Source organism: Hylobates moloch, unplaced genomic scaffold, assembly GCF_009828535.3.
Source record: "Hylobates moloch isolate HMO894 unplaced genomic scaffold, HMol_V3 SCAFFOLD_3, whole genome shotgun sequence".
Taxonomy (NCBI): Eukaryota; Metazoa; Chordata; class Mammalia; order Primates; family Hylobatidae; genus Hylobates; species Hylobates moloch.
This window is the reverse complement of record NW_026652278.1, coordinates 22,594,500-22,613,067: the sequence shown is the minus strand read 5'-3', so window position 1 is coordinate 22,613,067 and position 18,568 is coordinate 22,594,500. Positions and strand designations below refer to the sequence as shown.

The window sequence follows — 18,568 nt, the reverse complement described above, 5'->3', positions numbered from 1 at the left end:
CTGCCTTACCCCTGCCCTTCTCTAGCCTTCTTTGTTTGTACTTCCTTATAGATTTGGCTGTCTTAATCACAACCCAAGATCATTCATTTCATTTATTTTCCAGAATGAAAAGTTCCTCATTTCTATACCGGGCTCTCTGGGCCCTACCTCCTTGTCTGGGAAGCAAGCCGACACTGCAGACATGGAGGGGAGGGGGGCACGATGGCAGCTATGTGCACTCAGGGCAGCTGGAGAAAAGAGGATTAATTGTGAGACATGTGAAGCCTAGCCCAGGATCCAGTGTTCTAGAAGAATGCAAATAAAGCCCCGAGAGATACAACTGGAGGAGCACTTCTCTACCCTGACTCAACACTATTAAATGCAGGGCGTGGCAGTTATAATAAACGCTGAAATGCATCGGGTGGAATGGTCTGTGATTGCAAAAGTCTAGTGAACTGGAGTTTGCAAAGGCTTAGAACTTAGGCCAAGTATAGGAGATGTAAAATTTGTGTTTTGGCAGGGGATATGGTGGGGGAAAGATTTCTTGCTGGAGTTCCTCAATGTTAATTGAACTTTTTTTCTAAATCTCTAAGATGGTAGGAGCGATTTGAGGGGAGAAAACCCCATAAAAGACAAATGTACTACGAAAACCTTTCGAAACCTAAATTGAGGAAATAAAATCTTAGTAGTCTTTCAATTTTTCTTGGTACATACCACAGTAAAATATTGCATCTATTTTTTGAACTATGCTTCACATTACTCTGTGCTTGTTTTTTGCCCCAGGAAAGACATGCTAGAAATGCCCCTTGAAGGGTTTCTAAACATTGTACAACGCTTACTACCCTTTTTCTCTTCCCTACTTTCAGGGGCATCCTGAGATGGATTCATCTGATACCAGGAGCCTCTAGGACCCAGAAATTTAACTGTCAATCAAGAGGCATGTGAGGGAAAGTTCAGCCCAGCCTGGGTGCCAGAAGGTCTGGATTCCCGGTCTGCACATTCCCTACAACGCTGGGCACTGAGATCTCATATGTACTTCTGGCTCAGCTACTAACTTAGCTGTGTGGCTTTAGGAGACTCACTTAACTTCCCTGGGTCTGTTTCTCCATTTGTAAAATAAAAGGTTTGGACTAGGGAATCCCCAAATTTCCTTTCGGTATAAAAGTTCTATGATTACCAGTGACCTGCTCAAGGTTCATTATTTCCCTCATGTTTAAAGCACAGAATCTTGTCCACTTCATAGGGAGGTGGTGAAAGTCTATGCAAATGTGCTCAGTAAATCTTAGGGCAACACAAATGTCAGCTATCATCATTATTATAAGAATTCTTTATGCAGCTCTTTCTTCAAAACATGTTTTACATCTTTTACCATTTGTGCTAAAGTGCAATTTTTGCCTTATAGAAATTCTCAAAATTCAGGCTTTGGTTTGACAAAAGGAGACAAGGCGTCAGTTCAGGTAGATGAAGTTGCTGCAAATGACAGCAGCATCTAAAATTTCTTAGGAAGGAATGGGCTAAGACCTACCCTTAGTCCCCAGAAAGACAAATTCTTCTCAATTTCACTTAGGGGCATGAACATTTCTTATTAAGAAACAGAACTCTAAATGAGCCTTTACCCAAAGAATGAAAAGGCCTTGGAGAGTTCTAAAGGCAATAATAGTAAATCTAGGTGCTTATCTTTTGCCTTCAACTGTGCTTTTTCAAGTACTTTACCCAAATTAATTCATTAGTGCTCCTAAACCCACACCAGCCATCACTTTGCCTTTGAGATAGAGGGAGGTGATATTATCTGAGCTTTGCATTAGGAGAAATCCCCTGGGTTGACAGTCCCTCTGGCCACACCCAGTGGAATCCTCTCCTGCCAACAGTGGCAAACTCCTTTGTTTGTTTTGAGGTGGAGTCTCTGTCGCCCAGGCTGGAGTGCAGTGGCGGGATCTCAGCTCACTGCAACCTTCACCTCCTAGGTTCAAGAGATTCTCCTGCCTCAGCCTCCTGAATAGCTGGGACTACAGGCATGCTCCACCACGCCCAGCTAATTTTTTTGTATTTTTAGTAGAGATGGGGTTTCACCATGTTGGTCAGGCTGGTCTCAAACTCCTGGCCTCAAGTGATCTGCCCACCTTGGCCTCCTAAAGTGCTGGGATTACAGGCATGAGCCACCGCACCCGGCCAGCAAACTCTCTTATCTCTTGTTCTCCATTCCCAGGACTCCCATGGTACAAGCTCAGTACCTTGCTCAGCATCCCAGGGTGTTAGAACTGAATGGCTGCTTATGGACTCCCTGCGGTGGGCACCTCCTTCTTTTTTTTTTTTTTTTTTTTTTTGAGACGGAGTCTCGCTCTGGCGCAATCTCGGCTCACTGCAAGCTCCGCCTCCCGGGTTCACGCCATTCTCCTGCCTCAGCCTCTCCGAGTAGCTGGGACTACAGGCGCCCGCCACCACGCCCGGCTAATTTTTTGTATTTTTAGTAGAGACGGGGTTTCACCGTGGTCTCGATCTCCTGACCTCGTGATCCGCCCGCCTTGGCCTCCCAAAGTGCTGGGATTACAAGCGTGAGCCACCGCGCCCGGCCCCTTCTTTTACAGCACAGAAAATCGAAGCATTCAATTCACTCAGGGAGAGGAAATGAAATACCCAAAGCAACACAGCTAGTTAGGGACAGGGTCACTACCTTGTCTTAAGAGGTGAAAAATAGGAACTATCTCCCACCCTCTTCCCTAACCAAACACTCTTTGCACCCCTCCAAGTATCTCAATACTGCTTAAGCCTGAGGAGTACGGGGAAGATGAGGTATATAACGTTTATCTACTCACACAGCACAGAGTTTCTGTTGCCATCTCTGAGCAGCTGTCTTGTTCTGGGCAACTGTGATCTCCCTTCCTCTCCTAAGCTCTTGGAATGAATCACTCTTAAGGGAAAAGGAAGTTGCAATTCCATTATTCTGTATAGCGTGAGTTAAGGGGAAGGCTTCTCTCCTTTGTGTTGTGGGAAGTCAGGGACCCCAAACGGAGGGACCGGCTGAAGCCATGGCAGAAGAACATGGATTGTGAAGATTTTATGGACATTTATTAGTTCCCCAAATTAATACTTTTATTATGCCTGTCTTTACTGCAATCTCTAAACATAAGTTGTGAAGATTTCACGGACACTTATCACTTCCCCAATCAATATCCTTGTGATTTCCTATGCCTGTCTTTACTTTAATCTCTTAATCCTGTCAGCTGAGGAGGATGTATGTTGCCTCAGGACCATGTGATAATTGCATTAACTGCACAAATTGTAGAGCACGTGTGTTTAAACAATATGAAATCTGGGCACCTTGAAAAAAGAACAAGATAACAGCAATGTTTCGGAAACAAGAGAGATAACCTTAAACTCTGACCACCGGTGAGCCAGGCGGAACAGAGCCATATTTCTCTTCTTTCAAAAGCAAATGGGAGAAACATCGCTGAATTCTTTTCCTCAGCATGGAACATCCCTGAGAAAGAGAATATGCACCTGGGGGTGCGTCTCTGAACTGGCCCCCCACCGGGCGTGGTCGTCTCTTATGGTCCAGACTGCAGAGATGAAATAGACTCCAGTCTCCAATAGTGCTCCCAGGCTTATTAGGAAGAGGAAATTCCCACCTAATAAATTTTGGTCAGACCGGTTGATCTCAAACCCTGTCTCCTGATAAGATGTTATCAATGACAATGGTGCCGGAAACTTCATTAGCAATTTTAATTTCGCCCCGGTCCTGTAGTCCTGTGATCTCACCTTGCCTCCACTTGCCTTGTGATATTCTATTACCTTGTAAAGTACTTGATGTCTGTGTCCCACACCTATTTGCACACTCCCTCCCCTTTTGAAAATCCCTAATAAAAACTTGCTGGTTTTTGCGGCTTGTGGGGCATCACGGAACCTATCGACATGTGATGTCTCCCCTGGACGCCCAGCTTTAAAATTTCTCTCTTTTGTACTCTGTCCCTTTATTTCTCAAGCCGGCCGATGCTTAGGGAAAATAGAAAAGAACCTGCGTGAATATTGGGGCAGATTCCCCGATACCTTTTCTGTCATCTAATAGCTAAATTAACATAAGCCCATAGGCACAGGGATTCAGGTAACAGAAACCTAGTTTGTGATGATTACAACGTGAAATGAAAATGTACATTGTGGCCCAGAAGCCTGGGCAGCTCTAGGCTTCAGATATTACCTACCCTAAAGTAGTATAATGCCTTTTACCAAGAACACAGATGAATCAACTGTGCTTTTCACAGAATAGGCACACACTAAAATATTTGTGGATTGATTTGGTAGGCAAAAATTCTTGGCACTTGGATACTTCTCCATTTTCAGCTTATTCTTAAAAAATTTTTTTTTTTGTTAAATGTTTAGCTGCAAATGCACAGGTGACTAGTGTTCAACACAGCTGGAAGGAATGTTGGTGACAGTGGCTGTCATCTACATTTCCCAAGTTGGTTTCTAAGTAACACTGCTTCTGGGGTATCTTGAGAAAAAAAGGTTCTGTGTTCAAACAAGGTAGGAAACATTACTAATCTTCCTACCTTGGTCTCCCAAGATGCTAACAGCACATAGCTTACTAAAAACAATGAGAAGTCTGGGCACGGTGACTCATGCCTGTAATCTCAGCACTTTGGGAGGCTGAGGAGGGCAGATCACTTGAGATCAGGAGTTTGAGACCAGCCTGGCCAACATGGTGAAACCTCAACTCTACTAAAAATATAAATACTAGCCAGGCGTGGTGGCAGGCGCCTATAATCCCAGTTACTGGGGAGGCTGAGGCAGGAGAATCACTTGAACCCAGGAGGCAGAGGTTGCAGTGAGTTAAAATAGTGCCATTACACTCCAACCTGGGTGACAAGAGCAAAACTCCATCTCAAAAAACAAACAAACAAAAAAACACTGAGAAGAGTTGTGGGTAAAGAAACAGTTTTATCTTTGTTTAAACGAGTTATTTCCAAGACCATTTGACCATGGAACAATCCCTCCCACATTTTTTTTTGCATGATATCTATTAAAGTTCCACAAAATTCATGTTCTTTGGAAAATACCTTGGGAATTACTGATTGAGCCCAATTTCTGAATTTTATTGGTAAAGAAAAAGGTCCTGAGAGGGGCTGACGTTCTTACAGGAAGTTAGTGGGGGAGGTAGGACTACAACCCCATTTCCTGAGTGTCTGGCTCAACCTTGTCAACCACACGCAAATATGGCAGCATTCTCAAAGGTGGATTCTGGGATCCCAGCCATCATGGGTACTGTTTGAGATGATACACAAAAGGGACACGAACGTTTTCCTCCCTAATGGGTCCTTTGGGGGCAATTTGCTAAAACATAACAGGTTGTTTTAGATGCTTCTTAAAATTGGTAATCATATCCCATTCTTGCCTTATCTCATAGATCTCGGGATGCCTACCCAACACAGCCGGATTATGCTATATGTGCTTAGTAAGTACATTCAATGAATGACTAAATGAAAGACAGGGAGGAAGAAGGAAACGGTCAACAACTGAAAGAAAAAATGTAGAGAAAGAGAAGGATGGGTAACAAAGGAGCCAGCAGTCACTGATCAGTAGAGTATAGGTGAGAGAGGGGAAAGGAGACAGCTGCAGATAATGGAAAATAACAAAACTGAGGTCTAGGAACCTCCAATTTTAAAACGTGAACATGAGTTACGAGACTAATTCAGATACTGGCCACGCCAGGAGGCCCCCGCCCAGGAGATGAGAATGACCACCAGCTGCTGAGAATCTTTGTAAACTCAAATCAAGGTGTATTTATTGCACAGGCACAACAAATGAACAAGGCATCTTAAGTACTACAATAACAGGTGAGTGGGTCAGGTAATCCCAGCACTTTGGGAGGCCGAGGCAGGCAGATCCCTTGAGCTCAGGAGTTCAAGAGAAGCCTGGGCAACATGGCAAAACCCCATCTCTATTAAAAATACAAAAAACTAGCTGGGTGTGGTGGCACATGCCTGTAGTCTCAGCTACTTGGAAGGCTGAGGTGGGAGGACGGCTTGACCCCGACAGGTCGAGGCTGCAGTGAGCCGAGATTGCACCACTGCTCTCCAGCCTGGGCAACAGGGCAAGACCCTGTCTCAACACAACAACAACAACAAAAAAATCACAGATGAGTAAGACACGGGTCTTTCCCTAAACAAGGTTACAGTCTAATGGGCAGAAGGGCTAGGACAGGGACTCAGATGAAATAATGCCAGGTAGCATGTGACCAGTGCCTCTGGAGTTGTGGCAAGCCAATACTGTGAGGAATCAGGGGCAGGAAGATCATATCAAATCACAAGGCTCCAGAAAAACTACCAGGGTCCAGGAATGGTGGCTCACGCTTGTAATCTCAACGCTTTGGGAGGCAGAGGTGGGCTGATTGCTTGAGCCCAGGAGTTCAAGACCAGCCTGGACGACATGATGAAACCCCGTGTGTACAGAAAATACAAAAATTAGCTGGGCATAGTGAGGGGCGCCTGTAGTCCCAGTTACTCAGGAGGCTGAGGTGAGAGGATCGCTTGAGCTAGGGAGGTTGACGGAGGTCGAGGCAGCAGTGAGCTGTGATCATGCCACTGCATTCTCCTGAGCTAAAGGGCAAGCCCCTGCCTCAATTAAATAAAACAACAACAACAACAACAAAATAAAAAACTACCAGGAAGGGCCATGAGGCACAGAAGGATTGCATCAGGCAGATATAGGAGATGAGAAGAGAGACATTTCAAGGTGATATATAAAGAACTACCAGGGGGTGAGGAAGCATATGGGGAGATGTGTGGAGACACAGCCTGAAAGTCTTGAAGTCACATCGTGGAGCCTTGAACGACCGACCGAGGCGCTGACACTCAAGAGAGGCAATGGGAAGCCAGCGAAGGTTTGTGTGCGTGTGTGTGTGTGTGCGTGTGTGCAGAGAAACAGTAGCATTAGAGATGATTCCCAGGCAGGGTAACTGGACAGCCAAGTGAAGGCGCTGGCTTGTGCGGGATGAGGCAGTTGGGTTCTGGAGAGACCAAGCAATCATTCGGTGCTGCCCATCAGACAGCTGAAAAATCTGATCAGAGGTAGTGGCTAAGTCTCCGCCTGGGAGCACAAAAGAAGCATAAGGTTCTGGTTATCACCCTCAGGGGACCGTGACCTTGAAAGAATAAGGATAGTACCAGCTAAAACGAATGCAGCCAAGAGGAAAAGTCACAGAGAACAGCGGGGGAGGTGGAAGTTTCAATACAGAAATTGTAGCCACGGCTGAGAACCCTAGCACTGGAGGCCAGAATTTGTGCGTTTGAACGCCAGAGGCTTGGCTAGTCATGATTAGCAAAGGAACTTCAAAGAGTTTTGGAGCCTGTTTCATATCTGTGAAATGGGAATTATTTCTATCTCAAAGGTGTGAGGGGATTCGCTGAGAGAAACTTCTTAGCATGGGATCTGCAGAAACTAGAAGCCACAGGGAAAGCAGGGGCCAGAGGGAGAAGGAATCGGACAGGCTGATCACTTGGAGTGTTCGCCTAAGCAGTGTCTAGAAATGGAGGTAGGGACCGTCAAGAAGCTCAAAACCTTTGCTTCAGTCGAGTTTGCAGAACGTCCTGTGAGGAAAATGGGTGAGCTGGGTCGAGGCAGCTTCATCCTCCTCCCCATCCCCCAGCACTGCCCTTTTCCCAACGCTCCCATCCCGCCACGCCTCCCAACATACCCCCACCCCGACTTCCCGCTCCGCTCCCGCTCCAGCCAGTCCCAGGAGCAACACGCGCATGCGCCCTCCCGCGCCCCTCCCCAACTTTCCACGTTTCACTCCTCTCCCTTTTCCTCCTCAGCTCCGGCTCCGCCGCCACGATTGGCCAGCCGACCACCCGGCCTCGGCCAATAAGCGCCGCCCTCTCGCCCCCGTGTTACTGGGTAGAAGAAAACAAAAACAAACGGAGCGAGAGGGGCCAGAGACTCTCCGAGGCGGCGGCAGAGGAAGAGCGGGGTCGGGGCCGGCTGACCAGGGACCTGGGCGAGCAGCGGCGGGGGCCTTAGGGGTCAGTACCAGTAGGCGCGGCTCACAAGCTCGGGAAGACTGCGCCCTCTCCCCCATCCCCCCTCGGAGGCAGCCGCACCATGGGAGGGGGCGGGGGCGGAGGCGTGGGGGCCGCGGCCCTGTCAGGTCCCGGCCTGGGGTGCGGGGGTCCGGCTGCCTCCTCGTAGCCCCGCAGGTACAGCCGCGCCCGCCCCAACGCCCCGGACTGCGGGCATCCGGCCTGGTTCTCTCCTTCTGGGCCCAGCCTGGAGCGTGGCGGCGCGGGCCCGCCCCCTCCTGGAGCTTTCTCCCCACTGAGAGGGGCGCGCGAGGCGCTCGCCCTTAAGGTCCCCCTCAACCTTCCTCCCCCTCTGGCGGAGGTTGAATTCGGGGGCCGGAATTGGAAGGCGTGTTTCCGGCTGGACTGAAATCCTGTGAGGAAGATTCGCGCCCTCCCCGCCCCCTGCCCTCCCTGGGAATCTGAAGATGAGGCCCCCTGTCCGGCGTGACCCCAGAGCCCCGGCCCCGGCCCAGCCCCTTCCGGGGGCCGACCCGGGCTGGGACTTCGGGGGTCCTAGCCTGAGCCGGCTGCAGAACTGGCCCGGCCGTTGTGGGGAGGGGCCGCGCGCTAGCCTCGCCGGGGGCGCTGGGAGGCGAACTTGTGCCCCCCGCCCCAGCCCTGCGCGAACTTCGCCGCGCCAGTCTTCCGGCAAAGGGTCTCTTTTTTTTAGTTTAGGTAAAATAAAATCTCCCAGAGAAAACAAAGCCGGGAAGGGAGCCCCCTTTCTGTGAAACGCATGCCATCTGCTCCATTTGTCAGTTTGATGCTGTAACGTACATGGGGTTTTGCAAGAGCTTCAAAACTGTCTGCAGACGTCAATTTCGTCCACTTCCCCCTTGTGAGAACTCGCTACGTAGCCAGCAACTGTGTAGTGTCTACAAATGATGAAAACGATCAGAAATGCGATTAGGTGTCGGGGAAAAAAGGATTTTCCCTGTTTTTAACTTGTATTTTTACTTTAATTGTTATAATCTTGATATTCTTAACGTGACTTTTTTGGGAAACCACCAAGTGCTTTTTAAGCAACGAGTTACTGGTATTTATGCCCTTAATATTCCTTCATTATAGGCTTATTGAATACGTTAATATCTCAGTAAGTGTCTTTGAATTATAATTGACTGGCTTTTTCTGTGGTACTAGTGTGAAAGGAAAAAATGTTAGGACTGCAAAAATAAATGCCGCTTGAATATTATCTGTAGTGCTTACTTTTGCATTACTGTAGTAGAATGCTTTTAGCTGGTATTAAGCTGCTAATTAGCTGTTTGTAGCCGAAGAATGAATACAAGTAATCCTAGTTAATAAATGGACAAAGCTTGACTCCCCAAAATGCCAGAGCAATTTATGAGGTCTATTTCAATAATACATATATATATATTTCGTGGGGGAGTGGAGGGTCTGTCTCTTAGGGAATGTCTTGGCAATTGAATACTTCTGATTGTATATTTCGTGTAACACACTGGAGAAAAGAACAGTGTTTAATGTCAGCCTTCATTTTCTTCTAACTTGTATGTATAGTTTTCTCATCGAAAATTCATTTTTGTAGGTTAGTATGAAGGAAATAGGGTTTGGATTTTTTGCTTTATATTTTCTTGTTTGGGCCAATTAAGGGTTGTTAAATAAATTGGAAAAAATCCTACTACTTTAAAGAGAGTAAAAACGTGGAACATGTCTTATCCTTATCTAAACTCTTAAAACGTGTTTGTTGCTATCAAATATGACTTGAGTTCTTGATCGGGTTATCATTGCCTGAAGACACAGGACTATTTTTTTTATTAAGATAACTTTGTTTTTATCTTAATAAAAGAGATGATAGTCATTTCCCGACAGTTTTCTTTGTCTGACGGAGTGCCTTCTGTATAATAGTTTAAAATAATTATTTTTAGTGTTTGGAAAACAGCATTTAAAAGTTTGATTGAAAAGCAGAAGTCTGTTTTAATCAGCTTCTGTTAACCCTTGAAAAGAATCTTCTTGTGGGATATTAAGATTTTGGATTGAACTTGTGCAAACAGTACTGGATTTGGAAGGTCTGGATTCTCATCCTGGCTTTTCCACTAAGCAGCTGCCTGTCCTTGGACATATCACCTACCCTCTCTGAATCTGTTTAGTTGTGTGTAAGGTGGAATACCTACCCAAAGGTTGTTCTGTAAGGTACATTAAATAATACATGTACAATTCTTTTTGAACTGTAAAGGGCTTTATAAACATCAGTTATCATTTCACTTATTAGGTTCTGCAGAAAATATTCTCTCAAAAGTTATACTTTCATCAAGAATGAAAAAGACTTTGTAATGGAACTCTAAAAAACTGAAACACATATCATATGACATTATTCCTTTCCTATATGTAATTCATGCATGGAATTAAAACAGAATGTAGCCTTTTCAGCCATGAAGGATGCTGAGTGTTTAGGTTTGCAGACCATTTTTGTTCATATATTTATATGAATCTCTATATATTTTTAAGATTTTTTTGATATCTAATGTTGGCGGGAGTTACAGTGAAAAGTGATTACAAAGATTCACATATATTAATTTATTCTTAATTAGAGAATGATCTCACCATTTTCTTAAGTTCCCAAGCAATATGATAGCATGTTAGTCTGAGGATTATGCCATAGTAAGAAGCTTATAATTTTAACATAAGGTCCATTTGTTTTTGTTTCACAAAACAATACCCTTTTCTGAAGAAAAGGGCTATAAACTTATGTTAGCAAATAATAGTATATAATGAGGAATTTAAAAGTCAGTTTCACTTTTGAGTCCCAGGAGGCTCTGTATATATCATTGTTTTCCTAAAATGACATCTAACAGTAGGTTACGTTATATGGGAAAAAATGTGCTTTTCTGTAATTAATTTATTAGGCATTTTCACTAATTTGTGCATTTTATATCTCTGAAGAGCACACTGCTAGCAACCTGATTGTAAATGACCAGAAGGACTTATATCCAACCTATGTGACTTAAACATACACTTAAGTACTCTAAACCACTATTTAAAAATACTTCTAGAGAGATTCTGAAATCTTAATTTGGTTGCACTTTCTGCTAATATATTTTTTGAAAACTTTTGATATTTCTTTCATATAACATTATTGGATCTGTATCACTAATTGTCTAAAAGGTAACTGATTTCATCAAACCTTCCAGTATTAATTTTTAAGCCATTTTGAAACAGGCCTAAAATACTGAAATGCTTATGTCATTGTACTTACTCCTTTCTGAAATGATCAGATTTTTAAAAAATGGATTTCTCATATAAATAATATTATCAAAAAAGCTCATTTTAAAAGTTTCTCCCAATCTCAAAGTCTTATTCTAGTAATTATAGAGACCTAGGTAATGAGTGGCAGATATATCTGCCTTTCAGATATGCCGTAATGTGAAAAATAACACAGTCATGTGATATTCTTTATTAACTAAAACTGTGTTGTTTTTATTTTGGAGTACTCATAATTCATTGGTAGGGAACTATCCAGTATTTATATTCCTATATATGTATATCAGATTAATTTTGAGGCTTGGTGTTCCTAAAATATTTGGATGTGTGTGTTTCTTTAACTTGACATAAACATATATCGCAAACATATCTTTTAATTCCAATTAAAGGGGTGCTTTGGCACATGCTGAAATCTGGGATTTTTTTTTGACTTAGATAAATTTATCAGGAAGATTGGAACCAAATGTTAATTAGGGTAAGTTGTCTTTGAAAGTAAAGTGAACTGTTTTATTTAATGGAATTCAGTGTTTTTTGTTGTTGTCGTTTGTTTTTACAGTGTGCTTAAGTTTAATTCAGCTTAATTACATCAGTTTAAAAGATCTTGAAGCTTTCTTTTTTTCTTTTAAAAAAACAGATTCTGAAGGAAGATTTCCATTTGGTAATTTGTTTAATCAGTGCAAGCAAAATTAAGGGAAAATGGATGTAGAAAATGAGCAGATACTGAATGTAAACCCTGCAGGTAAGTAAGAATATCCTTTCTTTTCTTTTTCTTTTTTCTTTTTTTCTTCGTTTTGAGACAGGATCTTGCTGTGTCACCCAGGCTGGAGTGCAGTGGTGTGATCATGGCTCACTGCAGTTTTGACTTTCCTGGGCTTAAGAGATCCTCCCCTATCTCAGCCTCCTCAGCAGCTGGGACAACAGGTGTGTGCCACCACACCAGGCTAATTTTTTATTTTTTGTAGAGACAGGATTTCACTATGTTGCCTAGGCTGAATATCTTGAACCTTGACTATGCTGTGAGGAAACTTCAGACCATTGCATATTTTATAAAAACATGATAGAAAAACTATCTTTAAATACTGTTTTATTCATGCTATAAGAAAACAGGCTATATTATTTTTAAAGTCAAGTTTGTGAGTTTTATTTTCATGGAAATTCATTACATGTCCTATTTTTCTGCCTATCCTTTCACATTCCACACATTCCTATTCTCCGTTATATAGTACAGAATGGAGAAGAATAGTGAGCCTGCTTATTTTCACATAGGCTAGTTAGTGATTTCTGTAATATAAACTTACTGGTATCTTTGATACCTTTCCTAACAAATAATTTTTATATTCTAAATTACCTAGGGTATTTTCCCTAATTCTCCATGGTGCTTCAATAGCATGTTATTATCATAAAAATGAACAAAGTTTTGTGGAATAGATGACCAAATGTGAGTAACTCAAGATAATTTAAAATGTATTTATAGTTTTCAAAATAATCTCCCAAAAAGTTAATTAGAATTGTGTAATATCTGAATAGTGAGAACAGTTCATATTGGTATACTTTAGATAATTCTTTGCCTTATAGTTTTATTAATATTGAAAGCTGTCTATTTTCTGTCATTTTAAGTGTATTTCATAACTAAATACTACATGTTTATTTCTTCAGTGACTTAACTCATTATTGTTTACAATGTACATAGTTTTCTTTGATCTGAACAAACACGTTGAATTTGAAGCTTCTTTACCATTGTTTGTTTACAGATCTTTTTAAAGTGCGGTAAAAAATTGAAAAAAATTTATGTAATTAATGATCATTTCTGTGCTGCTATATACAATAGCTGTATGAGTATGCTTTAGGGTTATAAATGGGTAATATGTACCTACTTAATTGAGATGTGGATGGTAATACAGTTTAGAATATATTTTACATATAGGTAATTGCCTCTTTTCTGCACTGTCCAGTATGGTGACCACTAGCTACATGTGGTTATTATTACTCCTGGGCTCAAGTGATCCTCCCTCTTCAGCCTCCTCAGTAGCTGGATTACAGGCGTGTGCACCACTGCACTTAGCCATATGTGTTTGTTGAGTACTTGAAATGTGGCTACTCTTGAGTTGAGAAGGTCAGCTATCTCAGTAATTTTTTATATTGCTTGCATGTTGAGATGATATGGTTATATTAGATTAAATAAGATATATTTAAATTAATTTCGCCTGTTTTTACTTTTTAATGTGGCTACTGGAAAATTTAAAATTTCTTATGTGGCTTGCATTCTGTTTCTATTAGAAATAGAAACACAGCTTTAAAATGTATACTTTTTGTTTCCTAACTACAGTAAGACCTAGTTCTAACCCTGTTCTTGGTGCTTGTGTCCAGCACTGCCTTAAAATAAAAGACTTGTTCTTCAATATTTGGATAGGCCTAAGATAGACCCTCTTTGTAGTAAATTCTTCGCATAGCAAATAGTCCAAGTCACACTCTTACTCTTTTACTTGGAGGAAGTAGGTTATTTATTCTGACCTTCAGTTATTTCGTGTATAAAATTGGGATATAAATACCCTCTGTATAGATGTGCAATTAGGATTTAGTGAGATATTGTATATGTGTGTTAGGTCTGTGAAGCACATACTAGGTATGTAATACATGAAAATGTGGTAATATTATTCTAATTATGCCACTCACTGGACACCAGTAATTGAAAATGTGATTTTCTGGTGCTGTGGTCATATACAATTGGAGTGGTTACTATTGAGATGTCAGAATTCAGAAAGAGGGAATTAGTACACAGTAGGAAACAATTTTGAAGTCATCACATTCTGTACTCAGCTTATCATTTTAATTTTGGTTTTCTTAAAGTCAGCTCAATAGGGGTTATGGAACTCCAACACTTAGGTGAGTATGAATAACAAAATATAAAGCAATTAATACAAACATGGGTTAAAAATGATAAGGTCAAATATATAAATTATACTGAGAGAGAATGTTTACTACTGCAGAGACACAAACATACTTGAAAGGATATTAAAATGGTTGAAGAAAACTCGATTATGGGAAATAGATGTATTTAAATTGAATACTCCAAGGGACAGTTTAAGACATTTTATTATAGTTCTGAGTCCTGTGTCTTCTGGACCAGTTTTGTGGTTCACCTTAATGGTACAATGATGAAAGCACTATGTTACAGGTAGATGTTTAATGTTTTTCTCAACCATCCACTCTTACACGAAAATGTCATCTAATTTATCTGATCCTGGTCTTTCTGTCCCCTTCCACTTAATCACTTTTATCTCTCTTTACATTCACTCCCTTGTTCGTCTCTGTAGCTGTCAATACTCTGCTGTATTCTAGTTTTGTATTTTCCATAGTTATATGGGATTAAAAATGTGGGTTTGAATCCTAGCCATAATCCTTTCTAGATATATAACTTCTTGTGAAACACTTCCTTCTGTAAAATGAGGATAAACAGTTTCTTTCTAGAGCTTTTGAGGCTTATAGACCACATATGTAAAGTGCCTTTGCATAGAACCTGGTATCTGATAGGTACCAGGTAGTGTGGAACCTGGTATCTAATAAGATGACAATAGTAATGGTAATGATGAAAGAAACAGTACTACGACTTCCACTAAGACTATAATTACTACTGATGGTTATGATTTTGTCCCAAACACACCATCCTAACACTGGCTTACCAGTTTGAAAACTTTTAAGGCATTGTTTCACTTCTCTTTAATCCTAGATACATTCTGCTTAAAAGTTCTTTATTATTTTCTTTAAAAGCGCAACATTATTATTTATCCCACAGTTACTACTCTTGCTCTTTACCAGTTAGCTTGTGACTGAATTACTGAAACATTTTCTTAGCGGTTTCCTACTTTATACTTTCTCTTTTTGTAATATACTCAGTATTCTTCTGCCAAATGAATCCCTCCCATCTCTTCCCTATGATATCTAACTTAAGCTCTGACAATTTGAGTGTGGGAGTAGTTAGCAGTGATTCTGGTGAGGTAAGCAGGGGCAAGATAATAAAGGACCTTAAGTTACAAGGTAAAGAGTTTACATTTTGGCTTGGTGCAGTGGCTCACGCCTGTAATCCCAGCACTTTGGGAGGCCGAGGCGGGTGGATCACGAGGTCAGGAGATCAAGACCATCCTGGCTAACACGGTGAAACCCCGTCTGTACTAAAAACACAAAAAAATTAGCCGGCCGTGGTGGTAGCCGTCTGTAGTCCCAGCTACTCGGGAGGCTGAGGCAGGAGAATGGCGTGAACCCGGGAGGCGGAGCTTGCAGTGAGCTGAGATTACACTACTGCACTCCAGCCTGGGTGACAGAGCGAGACTCTGTCTCAAAAAAAAGAAAAAAAGTTTACATTTTTTGTGACATAATGGGACTACTTTTAAAGGATCTTCAGTGAGGGCATGCTTGAGAAAATCAGTCTTCATTCAGTATAGTTTGAAGACTGGAGGCAGGGAGACTACTTATGAGACTAGTGAAATAATTTGACTCTAATTGATGATTTTGTTTAAAACAAAACATTCCTAACTTCGTAAGTATGTCAAGAATTGTGAAGATTTAAACACATGATGCTTTTTATAGGTTGATGATAATTTTTGGTTTCAACATGTCTTAAAACATATTAAAGCCCATGCACATAGACCTGACATGTTATAATTATCTTTTGGCATATAGAAAATGATTTGAGTGATTCAGCTCTGATTTGCGTTGACAATAATGAACAAAACTGTGGCCCAGTGGTAGCTAATTCAGTAGCCTTTCTGACTTAAAGAGCTTTCAGGGCAAAGCCAGGTGCCTCCACTTGATCTCCGTGGAATTTGAGTATAAAGGACACTCTGCTAGGTGATGGGGATACAAAGAAGGACATACAGTCTAGTTGTGGTTTCTCCTTTGAAGCTTATGACTTAGTTGGAAGAAAAAGACTGCTATATAAAAAGAAAGTGATTTCCATGACGTGTTGAATGAATAGTATGTGAGCAATTAGTGTTACTGTGGCTAGAGTTGTAAGGGAAGTTTTAATGCAGGGGGTAAGACTTGGGCTATATCCTAAAGGATTTTGATAACTGAAAATAACAATGAGGGTGACATTCTAAGTAGGGGAACCACTGGGAACTCCAGTATGTTGATCTCTTTCAGAAGAATCAGTTTTATATAGGCTGGAAGATTTTCAGGATGGTAAGTAATAGGAGAAAATTTTAGGGAGATGAATTAGGACTTTGAGATGATGGCTTTTCTTGAAAGCAAACTTTATCTTGAGACAGTAAAGCATCAGCAGTTCAGCTCAACAGTCATATGTGATTATTTGCTAAATGTCTTTCATTCTCTTTTGGATTACTAATAGTTCTGAAGTATTTATACCTAGTTACGGGATGTTTAGCAAATCATTTAAACATTCTCAGCCTTAGTTTCCTTATCTGTCCTCAATGTTACAATAATTAACTGCCAAACTTGTGCATAAATGATAGAGTGTCTAGCAGAGTGCCTGATAATAATAGGCGTTCTATAAATATTAGTTTATCTCCTTTCTCAAGATGTTTTGTCTTTTCTTAATATCTCCAATTGCTTAACTCTCGTAGCTCATAAAAGTCTAAGGGTTTTATATTTGGTGTTGTTCTTAGCATAGATTTTACGATCTGAACACGTGAAATAACATGCTTCTTTTGGTAAAAACAAACAAATTTGGTTTGTTTTTGGTAAGAAACAAACATGCTTTGTTTGTTAAAATTCAGTGCCTTGATTTACTTTCCTTGATAATGTGAAAAGTAATCTTATTTAGTTGTTTATTAGGTTGAAGTAGATGAAATTCCCAATATGTGACTGTAATTTACCTACAAAAATGGTAATGTCATGTGATTCAACCTAATCTAACTTACCACTGTATCTGTAAAACAGGAGATACTTAAAATACTTAGAATTTTCTTTCTTCATTTTTCTTTTTAAGATCCTGATAATTTAAGTGACTCTCTCTTTTCCGGTGATGAAGAAAATGCTGGGACTGAGGAAATAAAGAATGAAATAAATGGAAATTGGATTTCAGCATCCTCCATTAATGAAGCTAGAATTAATGCCAAGGCAAAAAGGCGACTAAGGAAAAACTCATCCCGGGACTCTGGCAGAGGCGATTCGGTCAGTGACAATGGGAGTGACGCCCTTAGAAGTGGAGTAACTGTGCCAACCAGTCCAAAGGGAAGGTTGCTGGATAGGCGATCCAGATCTGGGAAAGGAAGGGGACTACCAAAGAAAGGTTGGTATATATCATGTCCAACAAATGGAAGATAAACAAGTGGAAAAAAATTATCTGGTTCTTATACTACAATTTCCTTGTTCTAGGAATGAGAGAAATTCAAAAAGTGATAATGTAAGGCTTTACAGTTTGTATATATTTTTACTTAGTAATAATGTGAGGACCATCTCACTTTTTCTTTAGGTTGATGTTTTTTCTTGTTTGAGTAGATTTAATTTTCTTGAGCAGAATGTTAACAGTTTATTTCCAGCAAAATATACACTGATGTTTTTCACTGTTAGGAGTTTTGCGTATATTCTCTTAAGTTTGAAAGGAGTCAGAAATCCATCATACTTATTTAATATAATTATGTCCATTACTACTACTAATAAATATAAATTTGATTGATAACGTCTAAATCTGAATTTTAATGTTTTCCTAGATCTTGTTGTGAGTTCTCTTTAGCTCTTTATTTTGGGTTCTTTAGTAGATTGGTCTGTTTCACTGCTGTTTCTCTAGTACCTGAAATAGTGACTAGTACATTGTAGACAAATATTTGTTGAATAAGAGTTTTCTGACAATTTCATCACCTTCTGAATGGTGGGAACTTCAATTTATAGCCTAGGTTTCTTGTAAAATGTTTTTGTGATCTGTCAAAAATTATTTTTGTTAAATGCCTCTGCAATCATTGTTTATATCAAAATGAAACCTGTTTGTCAGATTCTGTTTTGGTCTGATGGCAAGGATATACTTGGTACAAAATAAAAACCTCCAAAACCAGAAATGTTGGTGACATTGTAAAGGTTCTTTAAAAAATAATGTATACATTCGTCCTTAAAACATTTCAGTAAGTTGATATAGAAAAGCAACTTTGAAAATTGGAATTGTTAAGCTTCTTTTGGTTGTTTTGTATTTAGAAAGTAGAATTTTCAGGGCTGTTAATGCTTAAAAGCAATTAGAATTCTTTCCTATATTTGTAACATATTGCTAGTTGTATGATTTAATGTGTACTTTCATATTTAAAGAGTACTGTATTTGACTTTAAAATATTTGATGGTGGTTACTGTCCTTTCTTGTTAAATAATTTTTCCCT

The 18,568-nt window shown here is 40.6% G+C and overlaps 1 protein-coding gene and 1 long non-coding RNA gene across 5 annotated transcripts in view; one reads left to right on the top strand and one right to left on the bottom strand.

The window, feature by feature from the left end:
* The first annotated feature begins 7,818 nt into the window (after positions 1-7,818).
* The window catches only part of PDCD4 (programmed cell death 4), a 45,828-nt gene continuing 35,078 nt past the window's right edge, over positions 7,819-18,568 (top strand). For all 4 annotated transcript variants that reach the window (XR_009212705.1, XR_009212704.1, XM_058436025.1 and 1 more), the window contains exons 1-3: positions 7,819-7,994; positions 11,884-11,988; positions 17,194-17,496. Coding sequence is in view for 2 of the 4 variants with exons in the window: in XM_058436025.1 (XP_058292008.1) it covers positions 11,946-11,988; positions 17,194-17,496 (346 nt within the window). In the remaining 2 variants the exon portion in view is untranslated. The remainder of the gene's footprint in view (positions 7,995-11,883; positions 11,989-17,193; positions 17,497-18,568) is intronic.
* On the bottom strand, positions 8,741-17,244 carry LOC131383025 (uncharacterized). The gene is made up of 2 exons (XR_009212706.1): positions 17,126-17,244; positions 8,741-8,908 (listed from the first exon to the last, which is right to left on the bottom strand). It is a non-coding gene; the product is annotated as an uncharacterized LOC131383025 (long non-coding RNA).